At 42.5% G+C, this 21,574-nt stretch overlaps 1 protein-coding gene and 1 long non-coding RNA gene across 2 annotated transcripts in view; both read right to left on the minus strand.

The window, feature by feature from the left end:
* bmerb1 (bMERB domain containing 1) overlaps window positions 1–11,852 on the minus strand; it is a 37,328-nt gene extending 25,476 nt beyond the window's left edge. The window contains exons 1-2 of the mRNA XM_062996937.1: window positions 11,589–11,852; window positions 1,368–1,488 (exon numbers count right to left, since the gene is read on the minus strand). Coding sequence (XP_062853007.1) covers window positions 1,368–1,488; window positions 11,589–11,667 — 200 coding nt within the window. The 5' untranslated portion in view covers window positions 11,668–11,852. The remainder of the gene's footprint in view (window positions 1–1,367; window positions 1,489–11,588) is intronic.
* A 741-nt stretch (window positions 11,853–12,593) lies between these two features.
* On the minus strand, window positions 12,594–16,476 carry LOC134317108 (uncharacterized). The gene is made up of 3 exons (XR_010013173.1): window positions 16,375–16,476; window positions 14,641–14,837; window positions 12,594–13,235 (listed from the first exon to the last, which is right to left on the minus strand). It is a non-coding gene; the product is annotated as an uncharacterized LOC134317108 (long non-coding RNA).
* Between the last annotated feature and the right edge of the window lie 5,098 nt (window positions 16,477–21,574).

Raw genomic sequence — 21,574 nt, forward strand, 5'->3', positions numbered from 1 at the left:
TGATGACTCATCCATTCGCTCTCTCCATTTTTTCTCCAATTAGTCTCTCTGTTTCTCTTTCCCCTTCTCTCTTTTAGCTTTAGATTTGTTTCTCGTGCTTCTTCTTCTTATGTTTAATACTTCTTTTTCCTTAATTTCATTTTGGTGCTCCATTTATCTTTCTGGGTTTGTACATGTGTGTGTGTGTGTGTGTGTGTGTGTGTGTGTGTGTGTGTGTGTGTGTGTGTGTGTAAATGGGTGTGTCTGTGCAAAAGCTTTGCAGCATTGTGACACATTAATGCACCGCCTGCCAAGCAGGCATTTACTTTCTATCCTCGAGAGGCCCTAAATACCCAACGCCATTGTAAAACTCCTGACCCACAGCAGAGCTGTAACTAATGCAATTTATTCTCAGTAAATGTATTCAAACAATTTCCTAATGATGGTTCAGTGATTGAGGTCACATTGCACTATGGGTTTCAAATACACGTAAAATGTGTATTAGCAAAAAAGACAGTCAAACAACCTAAAAACGTTGAAGAAAGTTCAGCCATTTAGTGTAAATCTGGAATGTCCAAACTACGGATTGTGGGCCATCTGCACCCCGTTACCATTTATTGCTTGCGAGGTATTTTAGACAAATGAAAGTTGGTCTGTTATTAAGCAGGTTTAAAAAATGTCTTAGTTTAAAAAGTCTTAGTTTACACATCATGTTATAATTTCATTTTTGTTTGAAAGAAATTACAACTACATCAACTTTGAATGGTTCCTTAAATTCTGTAGTACAGTGGTTCTCAACCAGGAGGCCACAGTCCACTAGGGGACCTCAATGAGCCTAGAGGGAATCTCATTGCATTTGATTGAGAAGAGTAAAAATAATTCCACATAATGGAATGGTCAAATCAATAAAGCGCATATAGCCTATGTTGGGTCTTGGACAAATGGACAAATATTTGATTTGCCCACCTCAAAAATGCAATGGTAAACGAATGGTTGTAGATGCAGATCCCGCTGAAGCACACTCATGTGAAGAAGTTTAAAATTACCAGTTCACCAGAAGTAAACCCACTACATCAATCAAAATCAGAAAATACCAATCGAATTTCCTATGAACAAGAAGACAAAACTTTTTGTCATCCTTGCTAAAAGTGTAAGAATAATATTTTAACCTGTGTCAAGGTTAGGGATGTAACGATACTCTCTACCCACGATGCGATACGATTCCTGGTTAACAATACATTTTTTTCCCATTTTTTTTTTTTAAACAAAATTAAATTTGTTTAATTAAGAGAAATCACACTGGAGATTCACCTATTATACACACATACACTCACACAGACACACAGAAACACAAATGGAGCTAGCATAAAGTGATTAGTGTTTCTTACATGAAGCGTAGCTCTGATTCTCGTCTGACCAGAACCTCCCTGAGTCGCTGAATCCTGGCCATCTCCATCTCAATCTCATCTGGAGTCATGGAGCTCTCCGCCATGGACACGTCCACCTGACCTGTGTAAAAATAAAAACACTCAGGGATTACCTCTACCTCGTTTACTAGATAATGAAATTGTTTTATTATGCTGTTGAACTTAAAGATGGCTGTGGTCATTTTGGGATTCAAACTTTTAATCTGAAAATCATAGCCAGGTATCTCAAGAAGAATGATTTTGCACTATTGCAACCAATTATTAAGCCAATCTGCTACTTTCCTTACAATGTATCCAAATTTACATTTTTGTAAATTAAATAGCTTCTAAAGCTTATGGCTAAAAAATCTAAATCTAAAAAGCAACAACACTCAGCTAATTTCAGAAGTTTTAATGGCATCAATAGGGAAAACAAACTTTAGTCCCCAGCCACGGTACAACACTGCTTTCTAATTTGGCTCAGCTCTGATAAGCCTGATTCTGTTTAGAAAGTGTTTTATAATTAGCTGTTCAGACGTCAGAGCAGTGAGGGGTGAAAATGTAAAGCAGGTCATTAGAAATCACACATATGCAACTTTTAATTATTCATTTACAACAAAAAAAAGAATGAACCATAGACAGGCTGGATTGTCTGCATTCTTTCTGGTATGTGTTATAGACATGCCCCTAGTTCACTCCACCACTATCTCTACTGCTTAAATTCAAGACGTATGAAGACGTAATGCTAAATAGCCAGCATTTAATGACACTGTGGTTGTGCTGCTGTAGTTTACCTTAGAACCAGTTGAGCCAAAATTCTACCCAATGCATTGTTAAGGCCCATGCTATTTTGCAGTGCTGGGAAATGAACTAAAAACCTTATGGTCACTTGTGCAAAATATCCAGTTAACCAAGCTTTCAGTTTCAAATCGAATTTACCCAGAGCAGCCAGACTGCATCACTACAGTGTGTGGGCGAGTACGAAAAACATTGGACAGAGCAAATTTCTTACCTGATGATTTAATTTAATGATTTAATGCTCAAAGTAGATGACTAGACATATCTTGTTATATTTATTTATTTATTTATTTATTTATTATGTCATGTTTTATACACTTTGGTTACATTCATGACAGAACAGGTAGTTACTCATTACACAAGATTAAGTTTTAATGTCATACACAGTCATGAATAATTTAGTATCTCCAGTTCACCTCAATTGCATGTCTTTAGACTGTGGGAGGAAACTGGAGCCCCCGGAGGATACTCACACAGACACGGGGAGAACATGCAAACTCCACACAGAAAGGACCCGGACCGCTCCACCTGGGAATCAAACCCAGGACCTACCCACTGAGCCCCCTGTATATCTTGTTAGAATTGTAAATACTGTGATAATAAACTACAATGAAGTGATTTATATTTCTTGTTTAGCAACAAACTCTATTTCTCATTGGTTTGCACTATACAGTTCATAATTCAATTAATAAATACAAGATTAGACCCTTGTTGAAAACTATTCAGGAAACAAACTGGGGGTTAACATTTCATCCCAGTTGGATTGCTTTGCATCTACTCTGAAAGGGTTAAATTTTTGCTTTCGTCACACAGATCTGGCAACTTGGGTTATAGTAGCTAGCAGTAAGGGAAATCTACTGACGTAATAGTATTGGACCTCAAAAACAATGTGATCATTGGGCCCTGACAAATGCCTGTGTAATTGACATGAATCTGTGTAATTATTATTCATAATTTCTTACAAATGTTCATATCAGCTCAAGCTGATGTACCTTTGTTGTTTGGGTCTGAGGCTTTATTTTGAAATCTCTAAGTGATGGTATTTTTGCTTTTTTGCCATCTGTGGTTTCTAACTGTAGCTTTTTGTTGCTGGCATTTACAGCAATGAAAACCACTTTGTGGCACACAAATCCATTACACAAAATTAGCCTTTAGCAAAACTGTGAGATAATGAGCAGCAAGCTTTTCATTAGCTTTAAGGACGGAGGCCACAATGATTCCATCTTCACAGCAGCACTCAAAACACAGCCAGTTTTTTCACACCGCGCACAACAGTTTTTTCCACACCTTGATTGAGAATAAGTAATGGCGATTTTGGTTTGACTTCTCCTTATCAGAAGCTCTAGTGTGGCTACAGTTATCTTGTCTCGCAAGGTACTGGAGCAGAAACTTCATAATTGGCCATTGGGGAGGCGTGTGCGGGAAGCACCGTTCTGTATAACTGAAGCTCAAAGTGAAGGGAGAGCAAGATAATCCCCAGCAGGATGTCAGCTTTTACAATGGCTGATTGGTTTGGAAGCCAGTGGGTGTAGGAAGCCGAATGGGTCAGTATTGTTACATTTAATTGGCAGAGCTTTTACCCTTACCACTAAAAACTGATGGACAAGTGTTTTTTTTCCAAACCAAAAACAAGCTCCAGCACATTGTAAATATGTCTCTGAACTGCAGCATGAATTTTTAACCACCACTGGTGACTCCTATCAGCCAATGATGACTCACACAACACGTCACTGATCTGAACACATCGTGGGGGATGGGGGGCTGTCTTCTCTCTGACCAAATCATCAGCTGCAGGAAACAGGCAGCAGGCAGAGGGAAAAGATGGAAATATAACTTTCTGAAAGACGATAAGCTTTGTGATGTAATAGTAGAATCATATACGTAGGACCAAATGGATGTTAGGAATTTTCAGCTCAGATGTATTTAAAATGTTAAGTATAAATGATACTGTATGCTTTGTTTACAGAGACCTATGCAAACATAAATTACATGTTAACATGGGCACGCCAGATACACGCCACCCTTCAATTACAGCTACCAAAACGTTTCATTTAAACTTGTCAAAGTTCCTGCGTTATTATTTATGTTGTTTATAATGACATGTTAATTTTTTATCATTATATTTTAGTTCAACTGATATATAAATGTCTGGGCACCAGAGGGAACTATTTCTTAAGACTATTAAAAGGCTTTTAAAGTAAAGTTAAACTGTAGTTTGCTGTTGGCTGGTGACATCCATCATAATTACATCACATTTGGACACTGCTTGTGTTGGTCAGGATTCAAATCAAGATTGCAAAAGAAAGAAGAGGAGTCTAAAACGTTATCTATATCTTATATTACTGTATTTGAAGGGTGGCACGGTGGCTAAGTGGGTAGCACTGTCGCCTCACAGCAAGAAGGTCCTGGGTTCGATCCCCAGGTGGGACGGTCCGGGTCCTTTCTGTGTGGAGTTTGCATGTTCTCCCCGTGTCTGCGTGGGTTTCCTTCCACAGTCCAAAGACATGCAAGTGATGTGAATTGGAGACACTAAAATCGTCCATGACTGTGTTTGGTATAACCTTGTGAAATGATGAATCTTGTGTAATGAGTAACTACCGTTTCTGTCATGAATGTAACCAAAAGTGTAAAACATGACGTTAAAATCTTAAATAAACAAACAAACAAACTGTATTTGAATCCAAGATGTGCATGTAGATTACATAGATATACAGCAGATCATGATCATATTTATAAAGGTTATCATAAATGTATACATTCGTTAGAAAAGCCAGATTGACACTTTACAAATGGTCAGCTACCGTGTACCTTTATTGAGACACAGGACTGGTAATAATTTAACCCTAATTGTCATTTTTAAATTGTAATTTCCAAAAAAATCTATAGGCAAACCATAGAGTAGAAAGTTGAAATATAACAGCTTAATAATAGACGGTGCAGAAGTAAATTATGATAGCCTACTACCACTGGTATCCGGGATTTGAATCCCCAGCAATGCTATCAGACGGTACAACTTCTACAGACAAACATGATTGGGTATATCTGAAAAGGGGATAGCCGAGGTCTTGCAATAAACTGGCGTCCCATCCAGGGTGTGTTACTCCATTGTGCAATGGTAAAGCATTAAAATGAAATTTAACAATCTAGTTGTGTGGCCCTACTTGTAACCACTCTGACCGAGGAGAGCTGCAGACTACCACACGTCCCCTTTGACACGAACACACCTGCCCACTGCTTCTTTTCACCTGTCAGAGACAGGGTCTCACAGACAGTAGTATCACATACAAATAGGCACTATCCATAAATCAACCATCCCTCATACAGGAGCCTTGACAAGCCAGCAGAGGTTGTAATTGCAGCTGCAATGAGGGAAGTGGCAGCTCAGCGGTTAAGGTACTTGCCTAGTTATTCAAAGGTTGCTGGTTTAAGCCCCATTACCACCAAGTTGCAACTGTTCGGCCCCTGACTGCATTCAATGATAATTGTAAGTCGCTTTGGATAAAAGCGTCTGCAAAATGCCGAAAATGTAAACGTAAACCCATTCAAACTTTCTCTCCCGCAGATATTGCTGATTGTGTCTGTGTTGTCGCCTCATCCTTTAATAGCACAGCTGAGCTTCAAACTGGAGAGCTTGAGAGCCCCGCTGTGCTTCTACAGGATTTTATACAGCATGTAAAGTCATTATGGTAACTAATAAGCCAATAAAGCTTTATAATAAAGCCAATAATACTGAGTGTTTTATATTATTACACTTCTGCACATTTTTCAGTCATTTCAGACCAACAGAAATAACCCAATATTAGCTTTCTATCCCCACTGTCATTTCTTTCTACAGTATCTTTTTCATCTAATTACAGAAATATACCACTAGCACTGCTGATTTTTAATAATTCCCACACAAGAGAGAGGAAATTCACCAGCTGCTCCCAACTAAGCACATCTTTCTAATAAACAGATAACAAGGCTGACTAGAAATGCATCACGGATGCCAATCTGCCACCCAGCAGGTAGGGCTGTTTTTTATGTACCTGATATTGAGCACTTTCATTCATTTACATTAATAGACTATATCCTGATCAGGGCTTTGGTGCATCAGTCACCACCTGAAAACATGCAGTGCAAAGAAATAAAACCTGTACGGAGCATTGCAGTAACTCAAATCTCTGCTAGTTCCACAGAATGTAAAAATGGCAGGACCATGGCATGCTTCAGGTTCTATATTTACATGGATGACCTGTGTCATGTTAAATCAACATCTTAGACATTCTCTGTATTTTGTCAATTGATTAGTACAAAAAATATGTAAGATCCAATCCAAAACATGATCCCAGTACGGATCAGACAATTCCTATTATGTGTTGGTATTGTGAAGTGGAAACATCCAGAAGCAACAACAAATCAAGTGTAAGCTTATAGAAATGGACAGCTCTCAGTGTCAGTTTTAAGCACGGATAAGGAAGGTTGCGTCAATAAGGGCATCCACTGTAAAAACTGTGCCAAATCAGGTATGCAGACCACAATGATCCGCTGTGGCGACCCCTAAATGCAGAAGCAACCAAAGGAAAAAATAGAATAAATTAAATTAAATTAAAATAAAATACAATTTTACACAACTTTAAAAATACTCTTTTTAAAAAATACTCCACCACCTAGATTAGTGTTAAACATTTACATTTTTGGCATTTAGAAGACGCTCATATCCACAGTGACTTACAGTACTGCGACAGTATATTGTTTAAGCAATTGAGGGTTTAGGGCCATGCTCAAGGGCCCAACAGTGGCAACCTGGCAGTGGTGGTGCTTTCGATTACTAGTCTAGTACCTTAACCACTAGGCTACAACTGCCCTAAACAACAAAACAGCTACAAAAACTGTTACCATCCATGATCTTTTTAAAATATAAAATCAGTGAGTTAAATCTGTTAATAATAGGGCTGTTGTATCTAAGCGGTTAAGGTACTGGACTAGTAATCAAAGGTCACTGGTTCAAGCCCCACCACTGCCAGGTTGCTGCTGTTGGGCCCTAAACAAGACCCTTAACCCTCAATTGCTCAGACTGTATACTGTCACACTACTGTAAGTCGCTTTGGATAAAGGCGTCTGCTAAATTCCGTAAATGTAATAAATAAATAATGTTTATATAATAATAAAGGTTTATTTAGAGATGCATGAGTACCGATACTGGTATCGGGTATTTGCCCGAAACCGCACTCATTAACTTGTACTCGTACTCGCAAACGAGGCTCCGATACTAAACATCCGATACCGTGTACCTAGTACACGTTGCTGCGTTATGCCTGGTTCACACTACACAGTTTTGCCCTGATTTTCGCTCGGCGACTGGTCGGCGCTAGATTTGCCGGCTCGGGAGCAACTCGGCGTTTACTCGGCGATCAAAACTCGGCTCTCGATCGCTAAGTGTGAACTATCCAACAACTCGATCCGACTGGCTCGCCGAGCGCTCGGCGACCGGATCGAGTTTTCTAGCATGTCAGATATCTGATCCAATAGGTATTGGTATCGGTATCGGCAAGTACAAAAATACATGTACTTGTACTTGTACTCGGTTGGGAAAAAATGGTATTGATGCCTTCCTAATTATAATAAAGGTTCAGTTGAACATGACACATTATGTTTGTCTAATATTATTGTTGTTTTTGTACAATGTCTAAGTGAATGGGAGAACATGCCAAGACAACTTTTCATTCATTCATTCATTGTCTGTTTTACCATCGTTTTATCCAGGTCAGGGTCGCGGTGGGTCTGATTTACTGTCACCCCGGACAGGTCGACCTAGATGCACACATTTACACATTCACCCACCCACACTTATGGTAATTTTAATGCCTGGCTGCATGTCTTTGGACTTGTGGGAGGACACAGGGAGAACATGCAAAATCCACACAGAAAGGACCCTGGCTGCCCAGCTGAAGAATCAAACCCAAACCCCTCTTGCTGTGAGGTGACAGATCTACCTACTGCACCAATGTGCCACAGGCAAGCCAATTTGCTACATCATAAATCTCAACCATTGAGTAAAACTATGAAGACAAGGAAGTATTAAACAACTAGTTGTTTAAATAATAATTGTAAAAATGCTAATTTATGCATGCAAATTACAGTGATATTTAAAATTTATTAGCATAAGATGAGACTTTCATCCCCAGCTTCAGACTGGAAAGTTTTAGCACAGCTTTTTCCCCCACAGATTTACCAGTTCTGTTTTATGTCTGGAAGTGTTTTATAATTAGCTGTTCAGACGTCAGAGCAGAGAGGGGTACAGATGTAAATGAAATCATCAGTAATAATCTCTCCATTCATTTATTCACTGTTATGTGACTTGCATATTTTGTCATGCCATCAGATCACATCTGCCTTACTGAATAGTCTAGTACTGAGTTTACCTTTTTCACTGGACAAACGCTTATTTTTAATACAGTCCATGAACAGAGCATTTTACATTTTAAGGTTCTACTCTCTGGAATTGCTAAGATTTGAGTTCCAATTTGCTGGTCTCAGGAGCATTGCTGATTAATAAATGGCATGTAGAGCACCCAGGTGGCGCAGCGGGATATTCCGCTTGCACACCAGCACCAAGTTTTTGAAATCCTCGGTTCGAAGCTCAGTGTTGTCACCGGTCGGCTGGGCGCCATCTAGCTGGCATAATTGGCAGTGCCTGCAGCAGATACTAATTGGCCACCGTATCTGCAGAGTGGGGGCCGGACTATGTGTGGGTGGGTGGGTCTTCATACGCTGTGTAAGGACCCTGACTGGCAGAAGAGACGCCTGTGCAGAATGCATGGGCGAGAAGAGGAGGGCTGTACACGTGTCGGAAGCAACGTGTTCTCCTCGGATGCAATCTGGTATCTCTCAGCAGCGGAAGACAAAATTGAGTGCACTAAATTGGGAGGAAAATGGGGAGAAAATGCATAAAAAAATACTAAATAAATAAATAAATGGCACGTAGAAATCCTGACTTTTTCTTTAGTCCAGATTTTATCTTTACATCTTTGAACCTTTAATTTAATAACATTATTTGGGTTGGAGGACATGTGCACTACTGGAGCCCATCCCATTACATTCACAATATTGTGACAAATGAAAATAATTATTATATAAATGGCAACCCTGTTTAAGATCAAGTTTGCATTTACATGAGTAGAAACACTGACAGATAAACATTCCCTTCTTGCAAATCTGCCTTCCAGTAAACATTAATTGTAAATCCCATCTAGTCAATCTTGCAAGTACAAGGATCCACTTCTGATCAGTAAAGTTAGATCAGCAGCATGAGCCATGTTTCAACTCTGCTGCTGCTGTAACAAGGCTGAATAAGCTAAAAATAGAACCAGTTTCTTCTCTTCCTACTGATGGACTTTAACTCCAGCATCTTAGTCTCCATTGCTGCATGCACTTAGATACAAATACAAGAAGGCAATGTTTGTCTTTGTAGTTTATAGCTGTTTGAACAACTCTTTCTCCAAATCAGATTTTTAATTTTAAAACAGACATGAAACTTAGTCAAGACATATTAAATTTGTCGACTGTCCATCATTTGGTGTGGTGCAAAGTGGTAAAAAGACAATGTCAATAAACAGCCTAAGAGAGTAGGAGCTCGATCAATCTTAGTTTAACCCCCTACTGGTGCAGGCACTGGTGCCTACTTTTTAATAAGATTAAATGAGTTTGCTTTATATAAAATATCCATGCTCCATCAAAATCTCCATTCAGGTTTTTAATGATTCCTTTTTACAGATATGATTTCAGATTTAATAATTTAAATTAAAAGTATAAGCTATAATATGCAATAATGATATTAATTTGCACTATTAAAATATGTACTGCATTATGACAATAACAATATCCCATAGTGAACAATAATATCTAAATAGTTCAGACAAGGTGAAAATACATTTTGTGAATCTTTTTAAACTACAGATTTAAAGTAAAGAAACAGCATTCATTTACTTTTGTTTTTGTTATTTAACTTACTTCCAGTGCAATGTTCCAGTTCCAATTTTCACAAATAATCTTATAATCTTGACAATTCACTATTGGTAATTACAGCTTGCTGCATCTGTGAGGCATTTTGTTCGGTTTTGACCTATTTCTTTTGATAAACCATCTTTCATTTACCAAGGCTACTAGGGTCCTGTTAAAGGGCTTATAAATTCAAAATCCTTTATTAATGTTCATTTGAACTGAAGTCAGGGAATTGGCTAAGCCATACAAGTACCATCACCTTTTTAAATCCTAATTTAAAAACTACTATAGCTGACTAATGACAATTTGGGGTCTGAATACAGCCAACTAAAAATTACTCGTTCAAAAGTGGGGGGAAATGTAAACAAGCAAGGTGTTTGAGCAGTTAGAAGCAGAGTAAAGCAATGTGTTTACATACAAAACAAAGAGTTTTAGCGCTTGAGTAGGAAACCTGGTGGGAGATACTTTATATGATGTTACTCTACAATACACAGTGAAAATCACACAAATTTTGAAGGAATACTTTTTTTGTATTTTGTGATATTTTCATTAACATCTTCAAATGGGTGTAAAAAATTAACTTTACATTTTTGTGCAAATCCATTATCATTAATTTTTTTCATTATCATTAATGCTTAGGACCTTTTGAAATAAATAACATAAAAAAAAACAAAGTGATATATGACAATATATAACAAACATATATACAGTCTTATAAAATATTCAGAAACCACTGTGTTGTTCCATGTCTACAGGAAACATTTAGCACAGTTAATTTGTATTTACTATTAATGTGCTGAATTTAACATATTGGAGAGAATAAGATAGATAGATAGATAGATAGATAGGTAGGTAGGTAGGTAGGTAGGTAGGTAGGTAGGTAGGTAGGTAGGTAGATAGATAGATAGATAGATAGATAGATAGATAGATAGATAGATAGATCTCACCTGATCCAACTCGTGGAAATAAAAATAATAAAAAAACTTAGGCATATGGATTTATAAACTTATTTCAAAACATAAAACCATAAAACCAAAACATGGCATTTGACCCAGAATGTTCAAGCTTTTGCATAAGACTGTTTTATGAATTTAAAAATAGAAGATATAAGTATTTTAACATAAACACATTTACTTTAAGACATTAACATAATAAACACACAGATTTCACATTTCTGTGTATAAAATAGTTATTGCTCATTATATAAAGTGAATGTTTAATTAAAGGAATTTCTTTTACCAACGCTGCTAACCGTCTAACGGACAAATGCGTGAACAAACGGTTGTAATTATTGTTATAGAAAGTTCCCGAATAAAACCTTATTGACATAATTATTTTAATAGGTAATTAAATGAACTAAATAAAGTCAATGTTTAGATGAGTATAGTTATTATTACAGTATTTACAGTAACGGTTATTTACCTTCATCTCTGCCCCAGCTAGTCTCGCGAACAGCACCGTAGCTTCTCTCGTTATCCGCTATAGACTTCTTTAATTCCATACTAATTACTGATTTAGTTGTTTCTTTTCTCTAAGGTTTAAGATAAAATAATGTTTAACGTAATGTGTTAAATTGTTTTTAATCCTCCGCTGTTGTGTGTGAGCAGAACTGGATCCGCTGAGGCTCGCTGCTGTTCATCCTTTTCTCATCCACACTCACACAAACGATACTGACACACACTGTACAGAAGAGCTCGACGGAGGCAGGGAGCATGCGCAGTACACAGACAGCGAAGGGTCCACGGCGCATGCGTAGCAATGGCAGAAGAGGATGCTACCAAGTTTAAGGGGCAGTAGATACCCTATAGCGTACAACATACAGTATACTCTGGGTGTTTAAATGTCCTCTATTGCCACCAAATAAATTTGAAATTATAGGATAAGATTGTAAGGTGCACTGGTAAATAGTAATGGTTTATAATATTAAAATAAAGTAATATCTAGGAAAGGGCGGCACGGTGGCTTAGTGGGTAGTACTGTCGCCTCACAGCAAGAAGGTCCTGGGTTCGATCTCCAGGCGGGGCGGTCCAGGTCCTTTCTGTACGGTTTGTATGTTCTCCCCGTTGTCTGCGTGGGTTTCCTCCGGGAGCTCCGATGTCCTCCCACAGTCCAAAAACATGTAGTCAGGTTAATTGGAGACAATGAATTGCCCTATAAGTGAATAGGTGTGTGTGTGTGTGTGTGTGTGTGTGTGTGTGCGATGGACTGGTGTCCTGTCCAGGGTGTTACTGTGTGCCTTGCGTCCCCCACGACCCTAATTGGATAAGAAAATGAATGAATGAATGAATAATATCTAGAAAACACAATAAAATAAAAAACGTTATAACATTTAAATGAAAGCAAGTGTATCAAAAGACTGGAAAAACTGCAACCTGAAAACTGACACGGACTGGTTTGTGTCATATTTTGAAAAACACTCATATAAAAGTAACTACAATTTTTTAATAATACATTGACAAAGAAGTATATACAGTACATGTATTTCACTTATCCTGTCACCAAAAAGGGACAGTTGCATCACAGAAATTTTAAGATTGTTATAGTATATAGTACATCCATTATAAGCGAATGTAAACTTTTAATTTCAATTTTTATTTTTGAATAAAAAAGACAGTAATTTAAGAAACAATTGAATCATTTTCAAACAATTTATTGTTAATCCATTTTTACCCATAATAAAGGGAATTTGCAATAAAAAAATTAAATTAAAAACTCTTATTTACAAAAGTATTACACTATATTGTGATCAGGTACATTCTGTTTGCTGTAATTATCTTTAAGATAAAGCTAAAACAAAATTTTAGTCCACCTGTTACAATTTATATAAGGGCCTACAATTTACACTGCTTTGTCAAAAACAATCAATGAAGTCGTAGCAACTGCCTGTGTATGTTGCTATTTTATATCTTAAAAGTTTTACAGCATTTAAGATGTTATTGCTTTTTCCATATTTAAAGCACGAACGCAAAGCACTATCATAACATTTTATTTTTGTTGTGTCCTATTTGGTGGACATTTGTTCCTTGTCCGCATTCTTCAAGTTACCAGAATCACCTTTCTCTTTTTTCACTGTAAAAGCACAAAAAAGTTACATTAACAATTATTTTTCTACATACGGTATCTAATACAGTATCTCTTTTGCCTAACCATGCTATTATCACAACAGACATAACAGGCTACACACATTAGGGTCTGAGCACTAAAGAGAAGTGCTATGAAAAAGGCCTCTGGACATGACTTCAGGTCTTATTCTTGGACTGATAATTGCTAACCAAATAGAAACAACATGCATCTGAAAACACTAATTGGTGCCTTCTAAATTCCTTCTTTAATTGAGAAATTAAAGTCTGACATCTTTAAAGACACCTCCGTTTTCTACACGCTCACGGAGGAATTGATGAATTTGGAGGTAAAAGGCTTTAAGAGTGAGATTACATTGGTGTACCCTACATAAATCATTTGTGTTCTAGTTTGTGATGTAGTCTGTATATGTTCAGTGTGATATATTCCATCTCCACCTGGACAAATAAGCAAGCACAAATTGTGTCAAATTAAATGGTTTTTATGTTTATTAACATGTATTGTACTGTTTTATTTAATATCTCAGGTTATTATATTTCTGTCTAGTCTATTTTAATTGATGCCAGTGACATTTAACAAAGCTAATAACATGTCATCAATATGTGATGTTATTTTAAAGTAATGCTTCAGTACAGGAAGTGGATTCAGGAAGTATTCAGACCCCTTAACTTTTTGCACACTTGTGTAGTGGATTTTTTACTTTTTAATCTACACTGAATCACCCAAATTACATTTGGGATATTCCTGTACTTAGCTGCATTTGTCCGTCCATCAATTCTTAACAGTCTTTGTGTCCCTGCCACTGAGAATCACCTCCACAGCATGATGATGCCACCATTGTGTTTTACCTTAGGGATGATTCAAGCTGACTGTTAAGCTGGCACTGTGGTCCTGGGAACACTTAAAGCCATGGCTATTGGTTTATATTATTGCCCCAATCTATATCTTGCCACATTTTGATTATGAACTAACTACACTTTGGGCAATCTTTTGTAGCTCCAACTGGCCTGATTTCATGTCTATGAACTTGTGGGAGGAAACCGGAGTACCCTGAGCAAACCATGCGAACACAGGAAGAACAAGCAAACTCCACACAGAAAGGACCCTGCCTACCCAGCCAGGAAATCAAACCCATATTTTTTTTGCTATGAGTTGACAGCAGTGCTATCCTCTGCGCCAGCATGCTGCCCGGCACAGCATGCAAGCTGTCATTTTAAAGCTAGTTAACAGACTTTATTTCTCTAAACATTAAAAATAATTTTAAAAGTTTTTGCCATGACAATGAGCTTAGCTTTAAACCTGGTGCTCATCTGAATGGTAGCATTATCATCTACCACCACAGACAGTAAACCCACAAACATATGTTACATTTGTACTGTTAAATTATGCTTACTATTAGGACGATTCCATGAATTACTGTCACATCTAGACCAAACCATGTCTTCCTCTGTTTCCACCATCAGATTTCCACTATTTTCACTTTTCTGAAATGCAGCCTTCTGTAGCATCTTCTCATATGCATGCATCTCCCCACAGTTAGCTGTTTCTTGCTCCATAATGCTGGTATTTACACTGGTTTGTGACATAATCCTTTGTATAATGAAACAGAAAAATAAAAAAGACAACAATATCAGTAAACCTTCAAAAACTTTAGAAGTGACTTGTTTGTTTATTTATGGTGTTAGTATTATTGCTTACCATTTCACAACTGGACCAAAAGTTTGTGGACACCAATTCTTATTCTGAATTTGGCTGTTTTGCTGTAAGTGGATCAAACATACAACCATGCTATCTACATACCGCACCTAGAATGCCCCCTCAAAGAAGTCAGTTTGTTAACTTTTAGTCCTGTTAGAGCTGCCCTGGTGAATGGTGGTTACATCAAGGAACAACAGCTCAGATCTAACAAAATATATTGTCTGTTCTTGTTTGCACCACCCACTGCAAAATCAATAAATATTATAAAAATGTTATAAAAATAGTTGGCAATTTTACTATGAAATGGTAATGAGATGGTTATTTTTATTTATTTTTCAATAACATGACTATATATAATATCACTGATTAATAACCTAGGCATGCTGGCATAAACAGAATTCCAAATTCAGACCTAGTTCGTACTTCTGAACAATACATGCGCCTGAGGAAAAGGTACAACCAAAGTAAACAACATTTGACTCCCCAAAAAACCTGAAGAGAAAGTATGTTAGATACATAGAAGAGGCTGGAGCAGGAGCATAATAACAGTGCTGCATATTTACCATTCAATTAAAAATAGTACTAGCTTTATGACATGGCTTGAGTTATTATGTCAGTAATAATTCAGGTTACTATAATTTATTTGTGTTGAACCAGAGTGAGCAGTGCAAGTATATAAAATATGTGTATATAATGTGTTTAAATACAATTGTTTTTGTAACTACAAACAATTAACAATGCTTGTAATACACTTAAAAAAAAGTTATGACCAAGGCATGTTTACCACTGTGTTACATCACCTTTTGGGAACTAATTGTTCCAGTTTTGCAAGTGGAATGATTGCCTAATTTGCTTGATACAAGACTGTACATAGTGACTGTTGTTTGATTGTCCACTTCACAATGCACCACACTTTTTAAATAGAAGGCAGATCTGGACTGCTGGCTGGCCAGTCAAGCACACAAACTCTGTGTATACAAAGCCATGCTGTTGTAACATGTGAAGAATGAGACCTAGCATTGACTTTCTATCAACTTGATGGCAGCTTTTACACCTCTGGGTCTATGGTACCCTCACACATGATACCTTCACGCAAGTCGCCTATGCAATTGGTGCATATCATGACAGATGTTGGCTTTTGCAACTTTCACTGATAACAGTCTGTATGATCCTTTTCGCCTTCGACATCTGTTTTCCCCAAAAGCTGACACATGAACTCATCACCACAGCACACATTTCAACTGTTTTGCAAGTCATCTGAGATAAGCTCAGGCCTAGAGAACTCTTCAGCATTTCTGCTTTCTCTTTGCATAATAGGGCTTCATGTTGCATTTTTTAAGCAGTGGTAGACTGCGTTAAGTACAAATGGTGAGCTACGACCCAGCTTACCTTGCAAAGACTAAACCTGTTAGGATCCGCCAGCGCTTACCTTTCATTTTCAGGGTTTCCCAGCGTTTTGTTTTCATTCCGGTTGGTATTTTGTTTTTCTCCGTTTTCTTTAGTTTCCCCGATCGCTTTTGTTCTTGGTGGTGGTTTGCGTTTGTTTTCCCGTTTTGCTCCCTTCTCCCCCTAGCGGCCTGGAGCGGTACTGTTTTCGGAGGTTGCTGCGGTTCCAGCCAATAGATCGCTGGAGGGCGGACCCCACACACACCTGCGCCTCATTCCTCATCTCATCAACTCCTGCATTTAAACGCCGGCTTTTCTCTCACTCGTCGCCAGATTGTCTGCTTGCCATACGGTACACAGACGGCCGTTCGTTGTGTCCTTAAACCGTGAGTCTTCTTCTTTTACCTTCTCCTCTTTAACGTATTTTGTTTTTCATCGCCTCCTAGACCTTCCCCCCCGTTCCTGCGTTCCTGCCGTTCCTGGTTCTCCTGTGTTCCTGCCGTTCCTGGTTCTCCTGTGTTCCTGCCGTTCCTGGTTCTCCTGTGTTCCTGCCGTTCCTGGTTCTCCTGTGTTCCTGCCGTTCCTGGTTTTCCTGCCGTTCCGCCGTTCCTGGTTCTCCTGTGCTCCTGTCGTTCCTGGTTTTCCTGCCGTTCCGCCGTTCCTGGTTCCCCTGTGTTCCTGCCGTTCCTGGTCATCCTGCATTCCTGCCGTTCTTGGTTCTCCTGCGTTCCTGCCATTCCTGGTTCTCCTGCCATTCCTGGTCATCCTGCATTCCGGTTCATCACTCCTGGTCATCAGTCCGCCCTGCAGTTCCCCGGCGCTTCCAGTACCGCTCCTGCCGCTCCCCTCTCGTTTTCTGTTATCTTTTTGGTTGGTTGTTTTGGTCGTTTATTTATTATTTGTTTAAATAAATATCGTATTATCACTTCTGGGTTTTGTTGTTTGTGCACTCGCCTTTGGGTTCCCCCCTAGTCCTTGGTGGGTTATTAACTAACCCTAACAGTACAATCTGGCCACCATGGAACCCACGGGTGCACAAACGGTTGAGGGGATCCTTATCCGCCATAACCAGATGCTGGGGACACTCAGCCAGCAGCTCGCTGACTTGACCCAGCAGGTAGTACGTCTAATACCTCCTAATCCTGTACCTCTTGCTCCTTCCCAGGTTCCGGTCGTACCTCCGACGGGTCCCGTGGTTCCAGGGTCCTCCGTGGAAACACCTGTCCCCAACCCCGAGCCCTTCTGTGGAGACCTGGAGAGGTGCAGAGGGTTTTTGTTCCAATGCGAATCCATTTTCCGTCAGCGTCCCACTACCTTTGCCACCGAGGCCAGTAAGGTGGCCTTTATTATTGGTCACCTGAGAGGCAGGGCCCTGACCTGGGCCGAAGCGGTACAGTCACAGACGGACCCTCGAGAGGGCTCGTTTGTTGACTTCCTCGCCCGGTTCAGGACAGTGTTTGACCACCCGGATTATTCGGGGAGTGCCTCTTCCCGACTATTTTCCCTGCGCCAAGGTTCCCGGTCCGTGGCTGATTATTCTATTGAGTTCTGGACCTTGGCCGCCGACTCGGGGTGGAACGACGAGGCCCTCCGGGAGGCTTTCCGGCAAGGTCTCATCGACTCCCTGAGGGATGAGTTGGCGGCAAGGGACGAGAGCCCCGACCTCCACTCCCTGGTAGCTCTGGCCATCCGCTTGGATAACCGCCTCCGCAGCCGCCGCCATGAAAGGGCGGCCAGAACCGGTTCCAGGCTACCTTCCCCTTTGACCTGTTCGAGCCCCTCAGAGCCCTCAGGTGCCTCCAGTGTTGCCCCTATACCCTTAGTACCAATGCCTGAACCCATGCAGTTGGGGCGTGCCCGGTTAACCCCCCAGGAGCGGGCTAACCGCTTCAGGGCCGGGCAATGCCTTTATTGTGGTCAGGCAGGCCATATTCTCCGGGCATGCCCTGTCCGGCCAAAAGAGGGCGCCCGTCAGTAGCCGTGGGGGTACTGGCGGGCGACTCTCAGCTATCCCCCCTCCCACAACTATCCCAATCCTCCCAGCAACGCCACCTCCGCATGCAGGCAACCCTTTGTTGCCATGGCTGCTCGGTCCCTCTCCAGGCCTTGGTGGACTCGGGTGCGGAGGACAACCTGTTAGACGAAGGGCTGGCAAGTCAGCTGGGGGGGACCCTGGAGCCCCTGGACCCTCCTATCACTGCGCGAGCCCTGGATGGACGGATCATTGCCCGGGTGACCCACCGTACCGCGCCTTTGTCCCTGATCCTCTCAGGAAACCACCGGGAGACCCTCTCCTTCGTAGTTATCAAAGCTCCTCAGACCCCCCTGGTCCTAGGCTACCCCTGGTTGGCACGTCACAACCCCCACATCGACTGGGCTCGTGGACGAGTTGTGGCTTGGAGCGACTTTTGCCACGCCAATTGTCTGGTCTCCGCCATCCCTCAGCCGGGGAACGGGACAAGCACCACCCCCTCTGCAGCATCCCCTGACCTGTCCAAGGTGCCCCGGGAGTACCACTTCCTCCGCGAGGTGTTCAGCAAGTACCGGGCCCAGTCTCTACCCCCTCACCGACCCTACGATTGTGCCATCGACTTGCTGCCTGGTGCCCCACTGCCTACCAGTCGGCTCTATAACCTCTCTCGTGCTGAGAGGAGCACGATGGAGAGCTACATCTCGGAGTCTCTGGCCGCCGGAATCATCCGCCCCTCATCATCTCCCTTAGGAGCTGGTTTCTTTTTTGTCGAAAAGAAGGATAAGACCCTGCGGCCATGCATCGACTACCGGGGCCTCAACCAGATCACGGTCAAGAACCGGTATCCCCTGCCGTTGATGTCGTCGGCCTTTGAACCCCTGCACAGTGCTACCATCTTCACAAAGTTGGACCTGCGTAACGCGTATCACCTGGTGCGGATCCGAGAAGGCGACGAGTGGAAGACGGCGTTCAACACCCCGCTCGGCCACTTCGAGTACCTCGTAATGCCCTTCGGGCTTTGTAACGCCCCAGCAGTCTTCCAAGCCTTGGTCAACGATGTGCTCAGAGACTTCCTCAACCGGTTCGTGTTCGTCTACCTTGACGACATTTTGATTTTTTCCAAGTCCCGGGAAGAACACGGAGCGCATGTCCGGAGGGTCCTCTCTCGGTTATTAGAGAACAGATTGTTCGTCAAGGTCGAGAAGTGTGAGTTCCACGTCGACTCTGTGGAATTCCTCGGGGTCGTTCTGGAGAGCGGCCAGGTTAGAGCCGACCCCCACAAGATCCGAGCGGTCACAGAGTGGCCTACCCCTACCACTCGGAAGGAGCTCCAACGCTTCCTGGGTTTCGCTAACTTCTACCGACGATTCATCCGAAACTACAGCCACGTGGCCGCACCCCTCACTCGCCTCACCTCGACTAAGATTTCCTTCACCTGGCCCCGGGAGGCAGAGGAAGCTTTCCTCCGGCTCAAGACTTTGTTCACTTCCGCCCCCATCCTCATCCAGCCCGACCCCGACAAGCAGTTCGTGGTGGAGGTGGATGCATCCGATACTGGGGTAGGGGCTGTGCTCTCCCAGCGGGTGAGTCCCGAGAACCCTCTGCACCCTTGTGCTTTTTTTTCACGTCGCCTTTCTTCAGCTGAGGCCAATTACGATGTCGGGGACCATGAGCTACTGGCGGTGAAACTGGCCTTGGAGGAGTGGAGGCACTGGCTGGAGGGGGCCGCTCAGCCCTTTGTCGTCTGGACGGACCACAAGAATTTGTCTTACGTCCAGACGGCAAAGAGGCTGAACGCCAGGCAAGCCAGATGGGCACTGTTCTTCGCCCGTTTTGATTTTACTTTGACCTACCGGCCTGGATCCCGGAACATCAAACCGGACGCCCTCTCTCGCCAGTTTGCCCCGAAGGAAGCCCTCACCTCTTCCGAGACTATCCTCCCGCCGAGTCGACTTGTTGGGCTCCTCACTTGGGACGTTCGTCGTCTAGTCACCGAAGCCCAGGCCCAGGAACCAGACCCCAGGACAGGAACCCAAACCCGTCTCTTCGTCCCGGCCACAGCTCGCTCGCCGGTCCTTCAATGGGCCCATGAGTCCCGCGTCGCCTGCCATCCCGGGACTAGTCGTACCTTATCCTTCCTAAAGAGGCATTTCTGGTGGCCATCCTTGGAGAAGGATGTTGGGGAATTTGTGGCGGCCTGTACCACCTGTGCACGCAGCAAAGCATCCCATCAATCTCCTGCGGGGCTACTTCAGCCTCTCCCTATCCCGAGTCGCCCATGGTCCCATATTGCCTTGGACTTCGTCACGGGCCTTCCGGATTCCAACGGGAACACAGTCATCCTCACCATCGTTGACCGGTTTTCCAAGGCCGTACATTTTGCTGCTCTGCCGAAGCTCCCCACAGCCTTCCAAACAGCAGAACTTTTAGTTAATCTAGTTTTTCGCGTTCATGGAATACCATTGGACATTGTGTCAGACCGAGGACCCCAATTCACCTCCCAGGTTTGGAAGGCCTTCTGCGGGGCGCTGGGCGCCACAGTCAGCCTTTCCTCCGGCTTCCACCCACAGTCCAACGGTCAGGCGGAGAGGACCAACCAGGGCCTGGAGTCGGCCTTACGGTGCATGGCTGCTCGCAACCCCAAGGCCTGGAGCTCCCACCTGGCCTGGGTCGAGTATGCCCACAACTCTCTAGTGTCATCTGCCACAGGTTTGTCCCCCTTCGAGGCCTCCTTAGGCTACCAGCCACCACTGTTCCCCGAACAAGAAGCCGATGTGGCAGTCCCCTCTGTTGGGCACCACCTTCGCAGGTGCCGAAGACTCTGGCGCTCCACCAGGACCACCCTCCTGCGCACTCGGGACGCCAACCGGCAGTCGGCCGATCATCGTCGAAGACCGGCCCCCCCCTATGCTCCTGGTCAAGCGGTCTGGTTGTCCACCCTTCACATCCCCTTACGTGTTGAGTCTCGGAAACTCTCCCCCCGCTTCATCGGCCCCTACACCGTCGAGAAGGTCATCAACCCCACGTCGGTACGACTGAAACTCCCCCGCCACATGCGGATCCACCCCACATTCCACGTCTCCCAGCTCAAGCCCGTGGTTTCCTCACCCTTGAACCCTCCGACCGAACCCCCACCACCCCCCCGGCTCATCGATGGGCATCCGGCATACACGGTTCGCCGGTTGCTGGATGTCCGTAGACGTGGTCGGGGCCTCCAATACCTGGTAGATTGGGAGGGTTATGGGCCTGAGGAGCGGTCATGGGTTCCCCG

Source organism: Trichomycterus rosablanca, chromosome 6 (assembly GCF_030014385.1).
Source record: "Trichomycterus rosablanca isolate fTriRos1 chromosome 6, fTriRos1.hap1, whole genome shotgun sequence".
Lineage (NCBI taxonomy): Eukaryota > Metazoa > Chordata > Actinopteri > Siluriformes > Trichomycteridae > Trichomycterus > Trichomycterus rosablanca.